This window comes from Lineus longissimus, chromosome 19, assembly GCF_910592395.1.
Source record: "Lineus longissimus chromosome 19, tnLinLong1.2, whole genome shotgun sequence".
Classification (NCBI taxonomy): domain Eukaryota; kingdom Metazoa; phylum Nemertea; class Pilidiophora; order Heteronemertea; family Lineidae; genus Lineus; species Lineus longissimus.
The window spans coordinates 4,098,496-4,117,208 of NC_088326.1; the positions used below are offsets into that span (position 1 = coordinate 4,098,496).

An 18,713-nucleotide genomic window follows, 5' to 3' on the forward strand; every position below is an offset into this window, starting at 1 on the left:
GATGAATCTGGCCGCTCTGTGAAACGCGGGGAAGTAATCCGCAAAGTAACACGATGACAGATGACGGTTTATGTAAACGGATCATTCGATAACGTTTTCTGTGGAAGGTCCTTTGGGATAGATTTGCTGTACGTCTGACGCCATGTCAATTTTATTGCTTAAATTGTGAATATGTCTATCAGTTTGAGATGACATGATTGTGCGATGATTTTCAGATTTTAAGGAGGAAGTTTAACGGATCAAAAAATTTCAGATTTTTATTTTTGTACATTTCAGCAGATCTTGTTATTGTCCTGGGCCTGGGTGTTCAAAACAAATTTTGTTTCGTTCAGGTTAACTTAACATGGCGTAATCTCCTTCAGATTTAACCCCTTAGACTTAACCTCAAGTAAGGTCAACCCCAGCGTTAGTGGCATAATTTGTTTTGAAAAACCAGGCCCTGAAATAGTTGATTGTAACATTGACAGGGGAACTGAAATCAAGGCAGACCGAAGGGAACCTTGAGAAGGACTATGGACTTGGAAAGGCAGGCACTTAACAAGATGTAGCACAAGTTGGCATGGGGTGCTCATGGGGTGCACTTGGGGTGCACATGGGGTGCACATGATCGAGCTGGCTGGGGTGCCGACTCGTGGAAGCCTCAAGCTCTCATAGAGCTATAGAGTTTATGACTAGAGTGTCAAGTCAGATGATGACGTCTGCTGTTGTCGATACTGGACTATAAACCATGAACTTTATATCAAAATAATTGAATTAAACATTGTTCTTTGTCTATCTTTTTAGGATGAAAGCAGACAGTGAACTCTGAGTCACGTCTTGGATAATTATTGCCACGAGTCCTCCTGATATGCGACGAAAACGTGACCGTAAGATAACGAACGCAAGAAACGATGCCGAACAACATGATCTTTATCTATAACGGCTGAGGTTTAGAATTCTCGAATATTACTTGTGGATTTGGAAATAAGATGGCAGCACCGAATGGGAAGACTTCATGGCTGCGGACGTTTGGTTGTAAACGGTGGTTGTGGTCGTCGTGCATGACACGGTTAATCGTGGCGTTATTCTTCGTCCTGATACTCGTGCCGCTTGTTACCCATTATTATTTGGGAAATATTGGCTCTGACAACGTTAGTGTATCGCATCGCTCGAGGATAAAACTCGACCACGTGGAGGACCCTCAGATGATGAAAGTGTCCGACTTGATATATCGTATCGAGGAATTGAAACGGATACGCGGGAGCGTCAATAACGAGTTGCGAGAATTGGAGTCGAAACGGCAGAAGTTGCATGCGGAATTATCAACGTATAACATGCAGTTGGACAGTCTGCGGAACGATTATGAAAAATCGCAGAAGAGTTTGTCCAAGTTGAAATTGACGTTGGAGAATACGAAAGTGATTCAGTTGGAGATGGCGCGGAAGTTGATGCCAGACGTGGCAGCGCCTATGAAGATATTGCCCAGCGATCAAGACAGCATGACGCTACCGATGCCGAATTTGTCTTTCGGTTGCAAAATGTACAACTGCTTCGATTACTCTCGGTGTTCAGTGACGTCCGGTTTTCCGGTCTTTTTTTATAATCCGGAAGACTACCCGCTTTTGAAATCGGAAATTGAAGATTTCGTGAAAAATTCTGTGATGCATGCGCTGAATTCGTCGCCACATGTGACTTATGATGCTCACATTGCATGCCTTTATGTTGTGATTCTTGGCGACACGATCGGTGTGCGGACTACGCCGGAATATTTAGAACAAAAATTGCGGAGTTTGCCTTATTGGCGAGGTGACGGCAGAAACCATGTGATCTTGAATCTCAGCAACCGCTATGACGGAACGGATATCTTTGAGCACGTCAATACAGGCAGGGCAATGATTGCGCAATCGGTATTTTCAAGTTCAAGATATCGTGATAAGTTTGATTTAGTGGTGCCGCCGTTATTAGGAATTGCTCATGGAACGGTGTGGGAGGAGCTACCACTCCTTCTGCCAATCAGACGAAAGTATTTATTCTCATTCAACGGAAGTTTCCGCCATCTTGGTCGGACGGGGAGTTTACAAGGTGGTGACCTTGAAAAGTCAAGGTTAAGGTTTATACCGTATAGCAAGAGTAGGACTAGCGGTGGGCTAATACCAGGGGTTATCACAGATGAAAATTTCATCGTGGACTATTTGAAGAAGATTCCGATCTCTCATCCTCAGGACGGGGTGCTGTTTCATTTTGATTGCAATACAAACTCGGAAGTCGTGCCGTCATTGAACGCCGAATGGGCGCTGTGCGGGCCAGAGTCGGAGAGGTACGACCTTCTCAAACAATCTACGTTCAATCTCATCCTCGCCCCAGTGAACAACTCCGTAATCTCAACATTGACGTTTCAAACACGATTATTCGAAGCGTTGAAATTTGGCTCAATTCCTGTGATACTTGGCCAGCAGGTGGCGCTACCATACGAGGAAATAATCCGCTGGGATAAAGCGACAATAACGTTCCCGAAAGCCCGCGTCACCGAATTACATTTCCTCATGCGGACGTACACGGAGAACGACATCTTTGCGATGCGTCAACAAGGCCGCATGATTTGGCAGACGTACATGGGCACGACTAAAAGTATTGTGGATACTATCCTCGCCATCGTGAGGACGCGCCTGCAGATCCCGCCTCTGCCGTTGCAAAACGAACCTGCTCCCAGCGTTTTCAACGCCTCCTTTGTGCCTTTGAAAGTGGAGCCGTCAGATATTGAACCTGAGACGGACGATATCTTGGGACCTTTAGAGCCGCCATTAGCATCCGAAGCATTCCGTCGCAACTTCACGTCGAGGTTTGATTGGTTTAACAAGCCTGGCGATCCATTCCATCTCTTCCCCTACACGCCGTTTGAACACACGCTCCCCTCAGAGGCCAAGTTTCAAGGTAGGTTTGCGGCAGAGGAAATGTGGTTGAGATGATATGATGTAAAACTAACAAAATTTTCGGTTACAGGAGATCGGTCCTAGAGAGTTCCGCCACAGAACCTCAGAGCTGTGCGGTCATGGTGGTGTCCATGGCCAGTAAAAGTCAAGTTTGTTTATTATAGTGTCACCCATAATGAAAGGGCCAGTTAGATTTTGGCTTTTACTAGACGGTCTTTACTTCCAAACTCCTATCTCTAATGCCAGGCGCCTGGTGAGAAGGCACCCTATATTTAACTAGCTGGCGGTTAACCAACCGGCTGCATCGGGAAGAGGTTACCAGTGGGCCTTGAACCTTTGACCTTCTGTTCACGAGGCAAACACCTTAACCACTAGACCATCGAGATCGGTGCACATTCAGTCACATTTGATTAAAAGGCTCAGTTCTTCTGTTATCAATATTTGATAAATATTTCTTTGCAGGTTCTGAGCACGGTTTCCGGCCCATTAACAAAGGTCTCGGTGGGGCCGGGAAAGAGTTTAATGAGGCGTTGGGTGGGAACGTACCGAGGGAACAATTCACACGTAAGTTTCATGGGGTGCATGGGGTTATCTTATAAGACAACTAAATTTTAAGGAGCTATGTATAAAAATGCTCGTCGACGTCACCAATGGGGAAATTTTTGAAAATGGAGAAATCCAAGTTTCATGTTTGCTTCTTGGTGGCTGGCAGAGACCGTTTTGTAGTGACCACTTTTTAAAAAATGTGTTCTGAAACTGAAAAATTTGGTAATCTTCTCTAAAATTGTTTTGCGTTCCTTCCTCTAGTTGTGATGCTGACCTACGAGCGTGAGGCTGTCCTCATCAACGCGCTGCAGCGATTGAAAGGCCTACCCCACCTCAATAAGGTCATCGTCGTTTGGAATAGTCCCGGGCTACCTGCGGAGGATCTACAGTGGCCTGATATAGGGGTTGAGATTCATGTGAGTTTAAAAGTAGTGTTAATGTTGTTGTCACTTTCGGTATACAGGATGTAGCAAAAATAGCAAAATCAAAAATAGGGCAAAATTCAGCTCATGTGATTCATTTCTGATCAGGAGTGTTTCTAATGGATATGCTTGACTTAGCATAAACCTATCTTGGTTTGCAGATCCATGGCCTGGTTTTGGGTGACAGTGGGTGGTAATCATGGTCGAAGTTGGGATAGACTGCCCACGCCTGCCTACCACCTCTGTGGACACAACAGTGCATACCCTGATGTGTATACCACTTCTTCGGGGGTGAACCCCAGTGGAATCCCAAGGAAATTTTCTTTTGCCGTCTTGGGAAATGCGTGTAATACAATCTTATCTTCTTTTCCCAGGTTGTGCGGACCAAGAAAAATAGTCTGAATAATCGTTTCTTGCCATACGAAGTCATCGAAACGGAGGCTATCTTGTCTGTCGATGATGATGCTCATTTGAGGCATGACGAGATTATGTTTGGATTCAGGTTAGTTCGTCGCATTAACCCTTTCGAGCTCGAGTTTCCACAGAAATACCACCCAATAAAGCCTGAGTTTCCAGAGCAGAATGTTGTTTACATCTCACCTTTGATGCCAATATACTCACAGAACTCAAATTTTCACCCTGGAAAACCTTATATGAAATTCATGCCCAGCTACTGCAGTACGTAACCAAAGTTGTCACTCGGAATACCTCAGTCTCACAAGCTTTGTGTTATGTGAAGGAGTGCCAAGTAGGTGTTTATTGTTGAGAGCGGTCAAACGGAGAGGCTTTTCTTTGTTGACTAAAGTCGAGATCGGACTTGTTATGATATTTTACAGTTAGCATTTAAAAGCTTGGTGTTTTATGGCCAAATGTAGGTGATGACCTGTTTTGAAAAACACCCTATAATCAAGCATACAAACAGGTCAATATGATGGGATGAAATTGTTATGCTCATAACAGCTATCTGAAGCTTGACATGGCTTCTTTACCAAATACCTTTTCTCTTTCTAGGGTGTGGCGTGAGGCCCGCGATCGTCTCGTCGGATTCCCTGGTCGCTATCATGCATATGACATCAAATCAAATAGCTGGTTCTATAATTCTAATTACTCATGTGAACTTTCCATGGTGCTCACCGGTGCTGCCTTCTTTCATAAGGTGAGTTGAGATAGGAGAGGGGAATTAGTGTGAGGGACTTAGGTCATAGGGGAAAGGTATTCTTTACTAAGGCATGTGGTCAACCATGCTGAAAAGAGGTGTGGAATTCCTCTAAATGATAAAGTGTGGGAAAATTGTCCTTTAGTTCAATTTGTGCCTCACCCATCATGCCCATAGTGGCTTGCTCAAACGCTCATTCCCTGGAGAAAATCACCTCCAAGTGCACCCTGAAGAAGAAGAAGTCCTTAGCAACTACCCTAAGTCCAGATAAGCCTTGTGCTACCTCACTCTGCGCCTGGCACTGATTCTGAAACCAATGTCTAGCACCATGCTAGCTAACGCTGGCTTGTTGGGCGCATAGCATATGAAGCTCGTTAAGTCTGGAACTGTGCCTAGTAGCATAATCTCTAGTGAGGGACACAGATCGAAACGTCAAGTGGAGGTATGTCTTCTATCAGGTAGCTGAAGACTGGTGAGAAGGAATGGCTTCTTATAAGGCATATGCTCTGAAAGAGAAGCCAGTGGCTCCACCTGAGGCTGGGTACAGAAAATTGATAAATCATATTTTGTTGTCTCTTGTTTCAGTACTATGCATACCTGTACAGTTATATCATGCCACAGGCGATCAGGGATAAGGTGGATGAATACATGAACTGTGAAGATCTTGCCATGAATTTCCTCATCTCCCATATCACAAGGAAACCGCCAATTAAGGTGAGTCTGACACCCAGAGCTTGGCAGCAGGGAGTCTGTTCGTCACCCCTAGGGCCAATTCACCACACTTTGCAGTAAGGGGTGAAAAGGGAATGAGGAACCTGCAGAACTAAAAATCCAGATGGCAGCACCAGTACTAAAAGGTACACTTCAAGTGTATTTTCCATTGAAATTAAGTTTTCTTGATTTTCTCCCTAAAACTCATCAAAATAGAATTAAGGGCCAATAAAACAACATTTTTGATGCTATTTCCCCATGTAGAGTAATTAAGGGATGAAATATTCAATAATCATTGACTCGGGACATGGCTTTCTCATTACAACCATGGTCCACTTGCCTGCAGGACCCCCTATTGCCAGGTTCCTTATTACCTCGGAGTTGGAACAGGAGTGGTAGTCAAGACCATGTGTAACCTCGGTATTTCCAATGTTTTCAACTTCGTTTCAGGTGACCTCTCGCTGGACATTCCGTTGCCCCGGCTGCCCCAAAGCTCTCTCGTTCGATGACTCGCACTTCCAGGAGCGCCACAAGTGTATGAACTTCTTCGTGAAAGTCTACGGCTACATGCCGTTACTTTACACGCAGTTTCGAGTCGACTCGATCCTCTTCAAGACGCGCATTCCACACGACAAACAAAAGTGCTTCAAGTTCATTTAGGGGCCCTCTGAAAGCAAAAGTGCTTCAAGTTTATTCATGCGCCCCTGTCCAAGCATAAGTGCTTCAAGTTTATTTAGGCACCCTCTCTGCAAAGAAAAGTGCTTCAAGTTTATTAGGTACCCTCTGCAAGCAAAAGTGCTTCAAGTTTATTCATGCGCCCCTGTGCAAGCAAAAGTGCTTCAAGTTTATTAAGGCACCCTCTCTGCAAAGAAAAGTGCTTCAAGTTTATTTAGGCACCCTCTCTGCAAAGAAAAGTGCTTCAAGTTTATTTAGGCGCTTTCTATACTGTAGACCCAGACATTTTACGCGACTCATGAATCTGCAATTGGAAAAGGAATAGTGAGGAAAGTTCTCAACTTCAATAAACTTGAAGACCGGATGTACTCGGTTGGCATTTCAGTCATCTCTGGCATAGGACGAGTATTCTCGGTAGAGCAGTACCCTTTCAACACAGATAATCTCTGGAAAATGATCTTTTTGGAAACGACTGTGGTGCGAGCTGAAATCATATCCGAGTACTAATTGTTAGAATCATCCACTGAGATCAGTGGTTCTGATTTTACATGATAGATTGCAGTTGGAACATGTTTGGGCAGACGATAGAAAAAGTGGCTGGATGATCTGTGGAAAGATAACAATGATAAAAATGACACTCCATTGGATGTGTATTGGTTGTTTTGAAGTAAGTTGACTGATAGCAACTCATGAATCTGACTAATTTTTTTTTTATAGATTTTTTTTCTGACGTCCTGGTACCCTGGTGGTGTCAGTAGTGATATTTTACAAAAAAATCAAAACTTTGCAGTTATGGTGCATGTAAGAAATTTGATAAATAAGGTGATTTTATTTCATTTCTTTGTTTACATACAATCAAAAATGCTAATGCTAATGCTAATGGATGCTAATGCAGTGACGGCCTTCTCTTGGTAAAATTCATTGATGAGAAGGGAAATAAGCTTTACGGTAATTGATTACTGGTAGTGCGAAAGAATTATAGTATGTAGGGGAGGAATCAGTTTCATCTTGCTAGCATGCTGTGGTAGTAATGAGGCCCTGTGGCACTTTGCGTTGAAATTCTTAAAATATTATGTGCACAAAATCAAATACAGGTATTATGTGCACAAAGTATGATAGGAATGACTGTCGAAATGTAGATGAAAATGCAACTGAAAGTTGTTTCCAAATTGGAAACTAAATAGATGTTGAAGATTTTAGAACAAGCGGTGACATTACAAAATGCCGTTTTGTGCATCATTTTGTACTGGTATATCGAATAGAGTCTGTACACTGACGTCATTCGAGCATCCATTTTTGACGTCGGTCAATGGCCTTGACCCTGCTGACCTTGCCAGCGAAGTGCGTCTCGTTTGGATGACATCATTTTTGATGTCGCCACACTTCACAACAGCCATTATTAGGCAGACTACAAAGTACGCCACGTGGCTCAATGACGTCGACTTGATGTCCAAAATGATGACTATCTGTGATGACGTCATTCGCACAGCCTCTCAATTTAAGTGTTCGATGATGAATAAGTACTCTCACACAAATGTAAATATGGTGTATTTTTACTGCCAATATTTTTCTATCGTGGATGCGTTATGTAAAAGTTGCGTTTAGTGGCCGCTGCACGAAATAAGGAAAAGCAAAGATTTTTCTTTATACATAGTCACGACCCATATAAGTGACATCATTGTTTTTGCTTTCACAGCCTATAACCGTAACAGTATCCACTTTTAAAAGATTTAAATGGGGTATAAAATTATATGTCGATTTCTGGTCAGTGCCACGGTGGGCCGGGTCAGGTCATTTGGGTAATATATCGCACCTTCAAATGAAATTGACAAGTTGACACAGTCATCCAGTGAAGGGATTTCTGCCTGATCATGAATAAAGAAAAAATCTAGGCCTTTTCTGCTTACCGGAGTGGCCTCTGAATTGAACTTTTACAGTATTTGTGAGTTAAACAATTTTGTAACTGGACATTGTGCCAGATACATGTATCTTTTTTGTGCAATGGTTAGATTATGAATACATGTATCTCAATGACAAAGATAATGCTAGGTTTTCAATGTATGTATACTACTATTTTTTTTGCTATGCTGCTTAAGTCATGTTTGATTTCACAGCCGCTAACCGTATACTCACGGTTTTTCAAATTCAAATTTCCCGCACCGTCACATGATGCGTTCATCTTTAATACGCTTGTGGAGACTCGAGCAACATATGACAATACTCTGACGATCTTTTCAAGCGATTATAGTTTGATTAGTAGATATCAGATGGCGCTAGTTGGTTTCTTTAGTTAGGGATGGATAATTAACGGAGTGAGTGAAATTTAATTATGTCCGGGTGTGAATGGATAAATCATAGCTGGATCTACTAGGCACATTACGGTGGAAAGGTTTCACTCAATGAATGGAAATGAATGTTATTTCAAAGAACTGAATCATTTATAATTGTATCTGGCATAATGTTTTAACAATTTCCAATACGCCACATGTGAGTAAACAATGTTTTATCGGACAGACTTGGAGGGTATTTAATGTGACTGTCGGCATTAAAATTTTGTGTATTGTATATTCAATTATTTTACACTTGAAATGAGATTGAGGTAAAAATGAAGGGGGGAATGCTGAATCATGGTAATCGATTCTGACTAACATTCTGAATCATGAATTAATCAAATTCTACACCAGCAAAACACAGTCAGAATAAACCAGTGGTGTGTATTAATTGTATATTTAATTATTTCACCCTTGAAATGAGATTAAGGTTAAAATGGAGGGGAGGGGTTAAATCATGGTAATCGATTGCGACTATCATTGTAAATCATGAAATAATCAATTTCTACACTAAAAAAGATTCAAGTCAAACTAGCTTAAAGTAGTGTATGGTAGCAAAAAATCGATTTCAGAAGGTGCATTTTTATATTTGACCAAGAGGATTTCAGCTACAGTGCCACAACTGGGATTGGGTGCGCCGACGTAGTTTGGCTACTCAGGTGCATTTTGAAGTCACAAGTTGACCACTAGGGTTGTATTTCACATGTTCACCGCTAGGGTTGTTACTAGTACACAGGCAAAAGTTTCCATGAATGGGGTCGATTAATCATCCATAGATAGAATGGCGAATCCCCAGCATAGACCCATGGACATAACCCATGGTCGTATCTACCATGGGCCCATCATTGATCCATGGATGGAATACATTATAACTTCTTGGCGGCCTTTCAAGAACTTATATCAGAATTGGCAAATTCATGTTATTTTCAAGAATTCTGAAGACTGTCACTCAATTGAGTTTGTACTTTGCTGTACGCGTTCATTTTTATGGGACCCACCGTCAATGGGCCTACGATGGAACTCCCATCAAGACTGGCCCCATAGTACCCTACTTGGAAACTGGAGTAGCCTACTTGCAGTAAGTAGCTGATCTCCTGAGGACAACATTCAGACCATTCTGTCTGTGGATCTACCATTGGGCCATCTTGGAATCTATAATGGGGTTCCGGTGTAAATTGTGGTCTGTGACGATCATCTCAGATCCATCCATGGGCCCATCATTGATGGACACTTTTGCCTGTAATACATCACAATTTGACTATGTGACGATATGATGTGTGTGATACATCACTATTTGACTATTTGACGATATGAGGTGCGCTTTTGCAACTGACCAATGAGATATTGGTGCGTGCTGAATGATCAAGTGCCAGTATACTGCTTAATTTGTTGATTGAGATATTTTGTAACAGGACACAATGATGTGTATCGTTGATTGGTCAGGAAATTAATAGGAATAAAAATTTGTATACAAATAATACAACTTTGTTCTTCCCTTATTACTCGCACACTGGGATGTAAATTGAGACCATGGTGAGACGGGCCACGCTCCCATGGAGGGCACCCCGCCTGGTGAAATGATCTTCACCGGGTAGAGCTTCTATCTCACTGTAGTCTTGAAGACAGGCCAAAGCACCCTACTTGGCATCTTGACTACCTCATGTACCTGACACAACACCAGGACACACTAGTGGACCTTCTAACTCACTCAATTACTGTGCTCTTGAAGTCGGGCCCATGTACCCTGCTTGGCAACTCAAGAAGCCTACATGGAATAGACTTTAAATATTCAAGAAAGCCATAGTTGCTGCACACATGGACACCAGGGCCCTTCCTGCCTGAGTGTGGATGAGCTTCTATCCCACTGTACTCTTGAAGACAGGCCAAAGCGCTTTCAACTTAACCAGTCTACATGAGATAGAAGTATTGAGAAAGCAATATTTTGTACACATACATGGCCATCAGATCTCTTCCACCTAGAGTGTGGTAGAGTTTCTATCTCACTGTGGTCTTACTCTTAAAGACAGGCCCAAGCCAAGGACTTGGCAGCTCAAATAGCCTACCTGAAGTACATCATGTACCACAGACATTATCAGGACCCTCTACCTCTGGCAGAGCATCTATCTCATTGTACCCATGAAGACAGGCCCAAGTACCCTACTTGGGAACTCAAGAAGCCATGGCCAATAGCTGATCTCGGCCTCGTCCTGTCGCCCCGTACACAAGGAGATCTAAGTAGGATGACGCAATGGACTGCCCCGGGAGTCTAATGCCCTTGGGACAACATTTGGACTCTTCTGTCCCTGGCAGAGCTTCTATCTCATTGTACTCTTGAAGACAGGCCCAAGTACCCTACTTGATGGTGCCATGCTTGACAAATCAAGTAGACTGTAGTTGCTGATGTACCTGGGACTACACCAGGACCCTTCTGTCTTTGGTAGAGCTTTTGTCTCACTGTGGTCTTGACGACAGGCTAAAGTAACCTACTTGGCAACTCAAGTAGGCTCCTAAAGTAGCTCATGTACCTGAGGAACACACCAGGACCCTCCCGCCTGCGAGTTATTTTTACAAGTAGGTTCGTACCATTGTGTACATTGACAGCCAATCAGAGCTCAGCAACTTCGCCTGACGAACCTACCTGTAAAAAAAATATCGCTGCCGGGACTACCAGTTATTGTCCTCTGTCCTCACTAAGAGGTGGCAGCATAGACAATTGACCTGCAATGCACCTGCTACGTAAGTGGGGTTAACACCGTGGATGTAATGCCGAGAGAATTTGCACAGTATATAAGGGACTTGTTAGGTAGTGTGTTAATAAGATAAACCACAGATTAAACCAGGTTCATGCTTGCTTTGACTTGATGAATGACGGGTCTGAGGGAGCTGGTTCAGGGGTTCCAGCTGTAAATCGTCCCCCGCCCTAAAAACGGGCGATATGTTTAATTTTTAGTAATTGCCTAGTTCAATTTTCTTAGCTCAGATGGCAGCACCAGAGAAGATGAGTCTCGTACGGATATATCCGCGTGTCGTCTGTAAGTCACACACTCTCCGAAGACAGTCACAATCTTGAAGGAGACACTACAAATTGTATTTTGCTTCATCATAACATCACCGGAGACTGACCCACAGATTACCAGCTCAAAGTCAGCAAGTAGGATCTGACATATTGAACCAGTCACCAATCAATATAAGAACATGGTCGATCGAATTCTCCGTCTCATCCTAGAATCGTGCAATGTAGATCTGACACAACAGCTCGACCCTGCTACAGAGAAGACAGTTATAATCAATGTATGTCTTCGATATTCAGATTGAGTCTTGTGTGTTTGAAAGATTCTTGTGTTTATTGGCAACTGTCTCCCACCTTCCCGATATTATTGTGTTGTAGCCTGACTATCATTGTGACAATTAGGTTACAACCTGGACTACCCATGGAGGTATTAAATACCTCCATGATCTGAGTGAGCTGGTTCAGGGGTTCCAGCTGTAAATCGTCCCCCGCCCTAAAAACGGGCGATATTTTTAATTTTTAGTAATTGCCTATAGTTCCATTTTCTTAGCTCAGAGGGCAGCACCAGAGAAGATGCGTTATTTTTTCTCGGGGAAAGCTTAGAGGAAATATACCGGAATTTAGATATAATGGGGGTAGGGTCGAGTTGGTAGACCATTTCACATACTTAGGCGTAACATTCTCATATAATGGAAATTTTGCGAGGGCAATAAAAGATAGATATAATAAAGGTATGAAAGCCATGTTTGGTGTACTGAGAGCGTGTAGAAGACTTTCTCTTACGGTCGAATTGAGTCTAGACATATTTGACAAAGTAGTCACACCAGTTTTGCTATATGGTAGTGAGGTGTGGGGTAACCAAAACACCGAGTTGCTGGATCGTGTACAAGTTAAATTTTGCAAATATTTGCTATGATTACCGTTAAGAACTCCTACAGTAATGGTAATGGGAGAACTTGGGCGACACTCTTTGAAGATTCACATAGCCGTGCGAATGTTATCTTTTTGGAACAGACTCAGAATTGGAAAAACAGATAAATGGGCTTATATCTTTTATAACATAACTAGGGAGCATTTAGACTAGGGTTATTTAAACCAAGGCTGGGGTAAAAGTGTGAAAACTGTTCTAGACAGCTGTGGCCTCACTCAAATTTGGTATACTCCCGAGGTTTTGTCCCTACGAGAACTGAAAATTGTAGTTGAACAGATAATGAGAGACCAGTGTGAACAACTATGGAGAAACGAGGTAAATAACGATTTCAGATGTACAATTTATAGAATGTTTAAACAAAACCTGAATATGGAGCCCTATGTTAAAAAATTACCATTATATCAAACGGTCAGTCTTTGTAAATTTCGTACTGGATCTATAAAATTCCCAGAAACAGTAACCAGAATGTATAGAAATGAAACTGCAGAAAATATTCGTGGTCTTTGTGACCAGGTTTGTGTAAGAGACGAACTTCATTATTTCATTAAGTGTCCGTATTTCCGTCACATGCGAGTAAGGTTGTTTCCAAACTTAAAAGAATTACCTCAGGTTTTTTATCATGAATTTTTCCATCGCATTATGACTAAATGTTCCCGGGTAAACTTAGACAATATTCATAGTTTTTGTAAAGAATTCACCAGCTTGGTCCACCATATGTAAATGTTAAATCATGTAACCTCTTATACCCGAAAGGGTTTTTTGGAGAGAAATAAATTATGTTATGTTATGTTATGTTATGTCTCGCCACATACAAACATTCATACAGTCATTTCCGAGCTTCCTGTTTTCAAAGTTTAGGTTTTAATCATGAAAGTTACGAATTTCATCGAGTCCAACATTCATGAAATGAAGAAATTCGCCCAATAGGCATAGAAATGTGGTTTTGAGTAACAAGTGAGACTTCGTTACCGGCAGGTGCTGCCACCTGGCCGTAGGCCGTAAAAGTTGGATGCAGCCTTTCCAATCTTCGGCCAGATGGCAGCACCTGACGGGTGGTAACTCGCCACATACAAACATTCATACAGTCATTTCCGAGCTTCCTGTTTTCAAAGTTTGGGTTTTAATCATGAAAGTTACGTACTTCATCGAGTCCAACACTCATGAAATGAAGAAATTCGCACATTAGGCATAGAAATGTGGTTTTGAGTAATGAAACGGCCAGGGGCCATTGTGCTCACCGTATACATCTTTTAGTAGGCAGGATCATGCTTAGTTTAGAGGTGAATATGGTGAACACAATCAGGCATGAAGACTTTTTTTAGATGTGTATTGATGTCAAGTAATAAGACATGGCAGTATATATAAGTTTATGATCCAACCAATAATTGTCTATGACATCAACAAGATCAATATCGTGTGATTGCTAAGAGTCCCTGCAATAAAAAATTCATCGAAAAAAGTCATTAATAAGCGAGATATTGCATGTCCTACTTTTTCAGTTTTGACTCACTGGTGGCCAAATCAAGAATCAGATCAGGCCAAAATTCGGTGTCAGAGATTATCTGATGTAGGGGGTTACATGTACCAACTTTCAAGTTCATAGCTTCAGCAGTTAAGAAACGTGCCATAGTTACACTCTAATGGCCAATTTACGCCATTTGACCTCTGTGACCTAGAAAAGGAGGTCAAATCCAAAAATCGTAGGACATGTGGTGTATCCTTGCTAGAAGTCCCTGCCATAAAAATTTTATCGAAAACAATTCACTCAAATAAGCAAGATATTGCACTTCTTCCTTTTTCCATTATGGCCCCCTGGTGGCCGAATAAAGAATCAGATCAGGCCAAAATTCGGCATCAAAGGTTATCTGATGTAGGGGGTTATATGCACCAAGTTTCAAGTTCATAGCTTTACTGGTTAAGAAACGTGCCATAGTTTACACTCTAACGGCCAATTTACGCCATATGACCTCTGTGACCTTGAAAAGTAGGTCAAATTGAAAACCCGTAAGACATGTGATGTATTCTTCCTAAGAGTACCTACCATAAAAATTTTATCGAAAACAAGTCACTTATAAGCGAGATATCACAATTTTTAGATATCCACTTTTGGCCCCCTGGTGGCAAAGTGGAGAATCAGATCAAACCAAAATTCAGCACCAGAGGCTATGTGATATAGGGGGTTATATGTACCAAGTTTCAAGTTCATAGCTTTAGTGGTTAAGAAACGTGCCATAGTTTACACTCTAATGGCCAATTTACGCCATATGACCTCTGTGACCTTGAAAACAAGGTCAAATTAAAAACCCGTAAAATATAAAATGTATATTTGCTATGAGTACCTACAACAAAAGTTTTATCGAAAACAAGTCACTAATAAGCGAGATATCACACTTTTTAGATATCGACATTTGGCCCCCTGGTGGCCAAACAGAGAATCAGATCGGACCGAAAATCAGTGTCAGAGGTCAGCTGACCTAGGGCATTCTGTGTACAAAGTTTCAAGTTCATAGCCCTAGCAGTTAAGAAACGTGCCACTGTGAGGATACGACGACGACGACGACGACGACGACGACGACGACGACGGACACAGCGCTATCGTATAGACTCCCCTTACGGTGAGCCAAAAAGTGAGACTTCGTTACCGGCAGGTGCTGCCACCTGGCCGTAGGTTGGGAAACTTGGATGTAGAATACACCACACTGGATAGTGTTTTCGTATCATCTCGTAGCGTCAGAGATACGGTATTATCCAAGCCACAGTTCTGCCACAGGTCGCCAATTGTGTCAACACGGAGGTAAACGGGATCAAAATACGAAAACACGACATCAATAGTGTAGAACTATCCCGTGTATTCTGCATTCAACTTTTCCAATCTACGGCCAGGTGGCAGCACCTGCCGTGTCGCAAATCGCCACATACAAACATTCATACAGTCATTTCCGAGCTTCCTGTTTTCAAAGTTTATGTTTTAATCATGAAAGTTACGTATTTCATCGAGTCCAACACTCATGAAATGAAGAAATTCCCCCAATAGGCATAGAAATGTGGTTTTGAGCAAGAAGTGAGACTTCGTTACCGACAGGTGCTGCCACCTGGCCGTAGGCTGTGCAAGTTGGATGCAGCTTTTCCAATCGTCGGCCAGATGGCAGCACCTGACGGGTGGTAACTCGCCACATACAAACATTAATACAGTCATTTCCGAGCTTCCTGTTTTCAAAGTTTAGGTTTTAATCATGAAAGTTACGTATTTCATCGAGTCCAACACTCATGAAATGAAGAAATTCGCCCAATAGGCATAGAAATGTGGTTTTGAGTAACAAGTGAGACTTCGTTACCGGCAGGTGCTGCCACCTGGCCGTAGGCTGTGCAAGTTGGATGCAGCTTTTCCAATCTTCGGCCAGATGGCAGCACCTGACGGGTGGTGAAATCCAGAAATACTTGATTGATCTTCCTGATTTTATGGTAAAAGCACAAATTTCATTCCGACTAGGAAACAACAAGCTTCCAGGTGTTAAAAGTCGAAACTACAATGGCAATAACCAAGAGTTAAATAATACTTGTCAACTTTGTGATAAAAATGATGTTGGAGATGAATTCCATTACCTACTTGTCTGTCCACATTTTGAAATGGACAGATACAGATACCTTGGTCAGTATTTTTGCCACCGTCCAAATATGCTCAAATTTAGTACATCTTTAGACCAAACATCAGAACAAAAACTTAAGAAATTAGCTATTTTTTGCAGCAAGATTTTGAAAAATTTTAGAAATTATAATGTTAATAGAGGATAGGTGCTTTCCTCCTTTATTTCTCACTTGTATATATGTTATTATGTTATCTTTTGGTACTCTTGTACCTTTTATTAAGGTCTGAGTAATAAAATTCATTCATTCATTCAATTCATTCATTCATTCATTCATTCATTCATGGACGAACTACGCCATCGCCATCTTCAGGGCAAGGTTGAACTGGAAAGAACTTTTCTTGTCTTTTCAGTTCCTACCTAGCCCTGAAGATGGCGATGGCGTAGTTCTTTCATGAAGTCCAAAAGTTTCAAGAAGAATTTATATTCGAACCATATTTAAAAAAAATGCCCCTGGACAAAATGTATGCTGTGTGTAGATTCCGAACCGGGCCTCTACAAATTCAAGGTGTCAGATCTCGACTTTTCGAAAACAATGTAACAGAATCTGTTTGCCAATTCTGTGGGCAAATGGATATTTTAGATGAAGTTCACTATTTTGTATCATGTATAGGGCTAAGCGAATTAATAATTCCATATTACCCAATGTTGGGAAATATACCTAGGCCGCTTCAACGTAATTACTATAAAACCTTTATAAATGGCAAAGGCCAATCAACCCTGTTAAATTTGTCATCATTTTGTAAAGCCATCCTTAATTTTTTGTCATAATCATAATCATTGCCATGTTAGAAAATTTTTTGTTACTATTTTTTGTTAGCCTCATATTGTCCCGCGAGGGAATTTTTGAGAACAGTAAAATTATGTTATGTTATGTATGTTATGTTATGTTATGTTCGCACAAGGAGACTCAGGCATATCACAGGTCTACGTACTTACGTGCTTCGTCATACTACACCAAGGTGGCAGCACTATACGGTTAGTAATTTAGCCCCACAGCAGGTATGGTAAACTCCGGACCTGTAGGTCCGGACCGTATGGTGTCGCCCCCTATTATCAGATTCTGTTATGCAAAGTTTATTTTATTACTGTTGATTTAGTTGTAATTCATGTACACGTTGTATCATTCATATTAGTTGGCAGACATTTGTAATAAATAGGATTAAGCATATTTCAGTTTTGTTATTACTGTGGGGCATACATGGATATTTGTAAAAAGCCCCAGTTCGCACAACAAGGAGACTGTAGAAGGCATATCACAGACGTACTTGCGTGCTTTGTCATACTACACCAAGGTGGCAGCACTATACGGTGCCCCAGTTCGCATGATGACATGAATGACAAGGAGACTGTCCTTAGCAAACCTGTCGCTCGGTTGTGTCACAACAAGAGTCCTTGCGCCTGTATTGCATCTGCTGGCGAATGAGTTTGTCCATTTGAGGAGACTGTCCTTGCCTAACGGGTCTCGGACCTGTGTTACAACAAGTCAACAGGTGTTCTTGTCGACGTGGTGAAGATTGAAGATACCTTGTCGGCCCGAGGGTGTAGAGGTAGAAACTCTCCTCCTAAAAAGCGTCCGGCCCAATTGTGTTCTGACGAAGTATGGTACAATGTATATGGTTTTTAAACCTCCACACCGGCGTGGGAAAGGTACTGGCATCTGCTAGAGGATTCGCAGACTGTTCTTAGCTGACCTGTCTCTAGGTTGTATCACAACAACATGAGCCCTTGTTGGCCTCAGGAAGAGGATCTTTCTCACTGTCATCTCGGAAGATCTTCTGTATCTGGCGGAGCTTCTGCATGTAGCTCATTTTACTCTTGAAGACAGGCCCAAGTACCCTACTTACGCCCAAGTACCCTACTTGGCAACTCTAGTAGCCTCTTTGCAGTAGTGGATCACCCTGAGGTAGCTTATGTTCCTGGGACAGCATCAGGACCCTTCTGTGTCCCTGTGGTCATGAAGACAGGCCCAAGTACCCTACTTGGCAACTCTAGTAGCCTCTTTGCAGTAGTGGATCTCCCTGAGGTAGCTTATGTACCTGGGACAGCATCAGGACCCTTCTGTTTCTGGCAGAGCTGCTGTCTCCCTGTGGTCTTGAAGACAGTCCAAGTACCCTACTTGGCAACTCAAGCAGCCTTGTCGTATATGCACCTGAAGTACCTCACCCTCACTAAGATGCCCACTTGGTTTGACCACTTTTGGTAAAATCTTCGATTCACCCTGGTATATTGACAGCAAGTCATCATGGTGAATTGAGACGGTAAATTATAGTTAACTTTGTGTCAGTGTTGGGTGTTACAATTAGTGTTGCAACACCTTTTGACCAAAAGACCACAGGGACACTACCCTTGACAACCTTGGAACAAGAATATCAACAC

The 18,713-nt window shown here is 42.1% G+C and overlaps 1 protein-coding gene across 2 annotated transcripts in view; it reads left to right on the forward strand.

Moving 5' to 3' along the window:
• LOC135502955 (exostosin-like 3) overlaps positions 1 to 8,741 on the forward strand; it is a 46,577-nt gene extending 37,836 nt beyond the window's left edge. For both annotated transcript variants that reach the window (XM_064796173.1, XM_064796174.1), the window contains 7 exons: positions 784 to 2,910; positions 3,372 to 3,473; positions 3,717 to 3,871; positions 4,252 to 4,379; positions 4,889 to 5,033; positions 5,619 to 5,747; positions 6,195 to 8,741. In XM_064796173.1, the coding sequence (XP_064652243.1) occupies positions 969 to 2,910; positions 3,372 to 3,473; positions 3,717 to 3,871; positions 4,252 to 4,379; positions 4,889 to 5,033; positions 5,619 to 5,747; positions 6,195 to 6,404 (2,811 nt within the window). In that variant the 5' untranslated portion in view covers positions 784 to 968 and the 3' untranslated portion in view covers positions 6,405 to 8,741. The remainder of the gene's footprint in view (positions 1 to 783; positions 2,911 to 3,371; positions 3,474 to 3,716; positions 3,872 to 4,251; positions 4,380 to 4,888; positions 5,034 to 5,618; positions 5,748 to 6,194) is intronic.
• Positions 8,742 to 18,713: the final 9,972 nt, after the last annotated feature.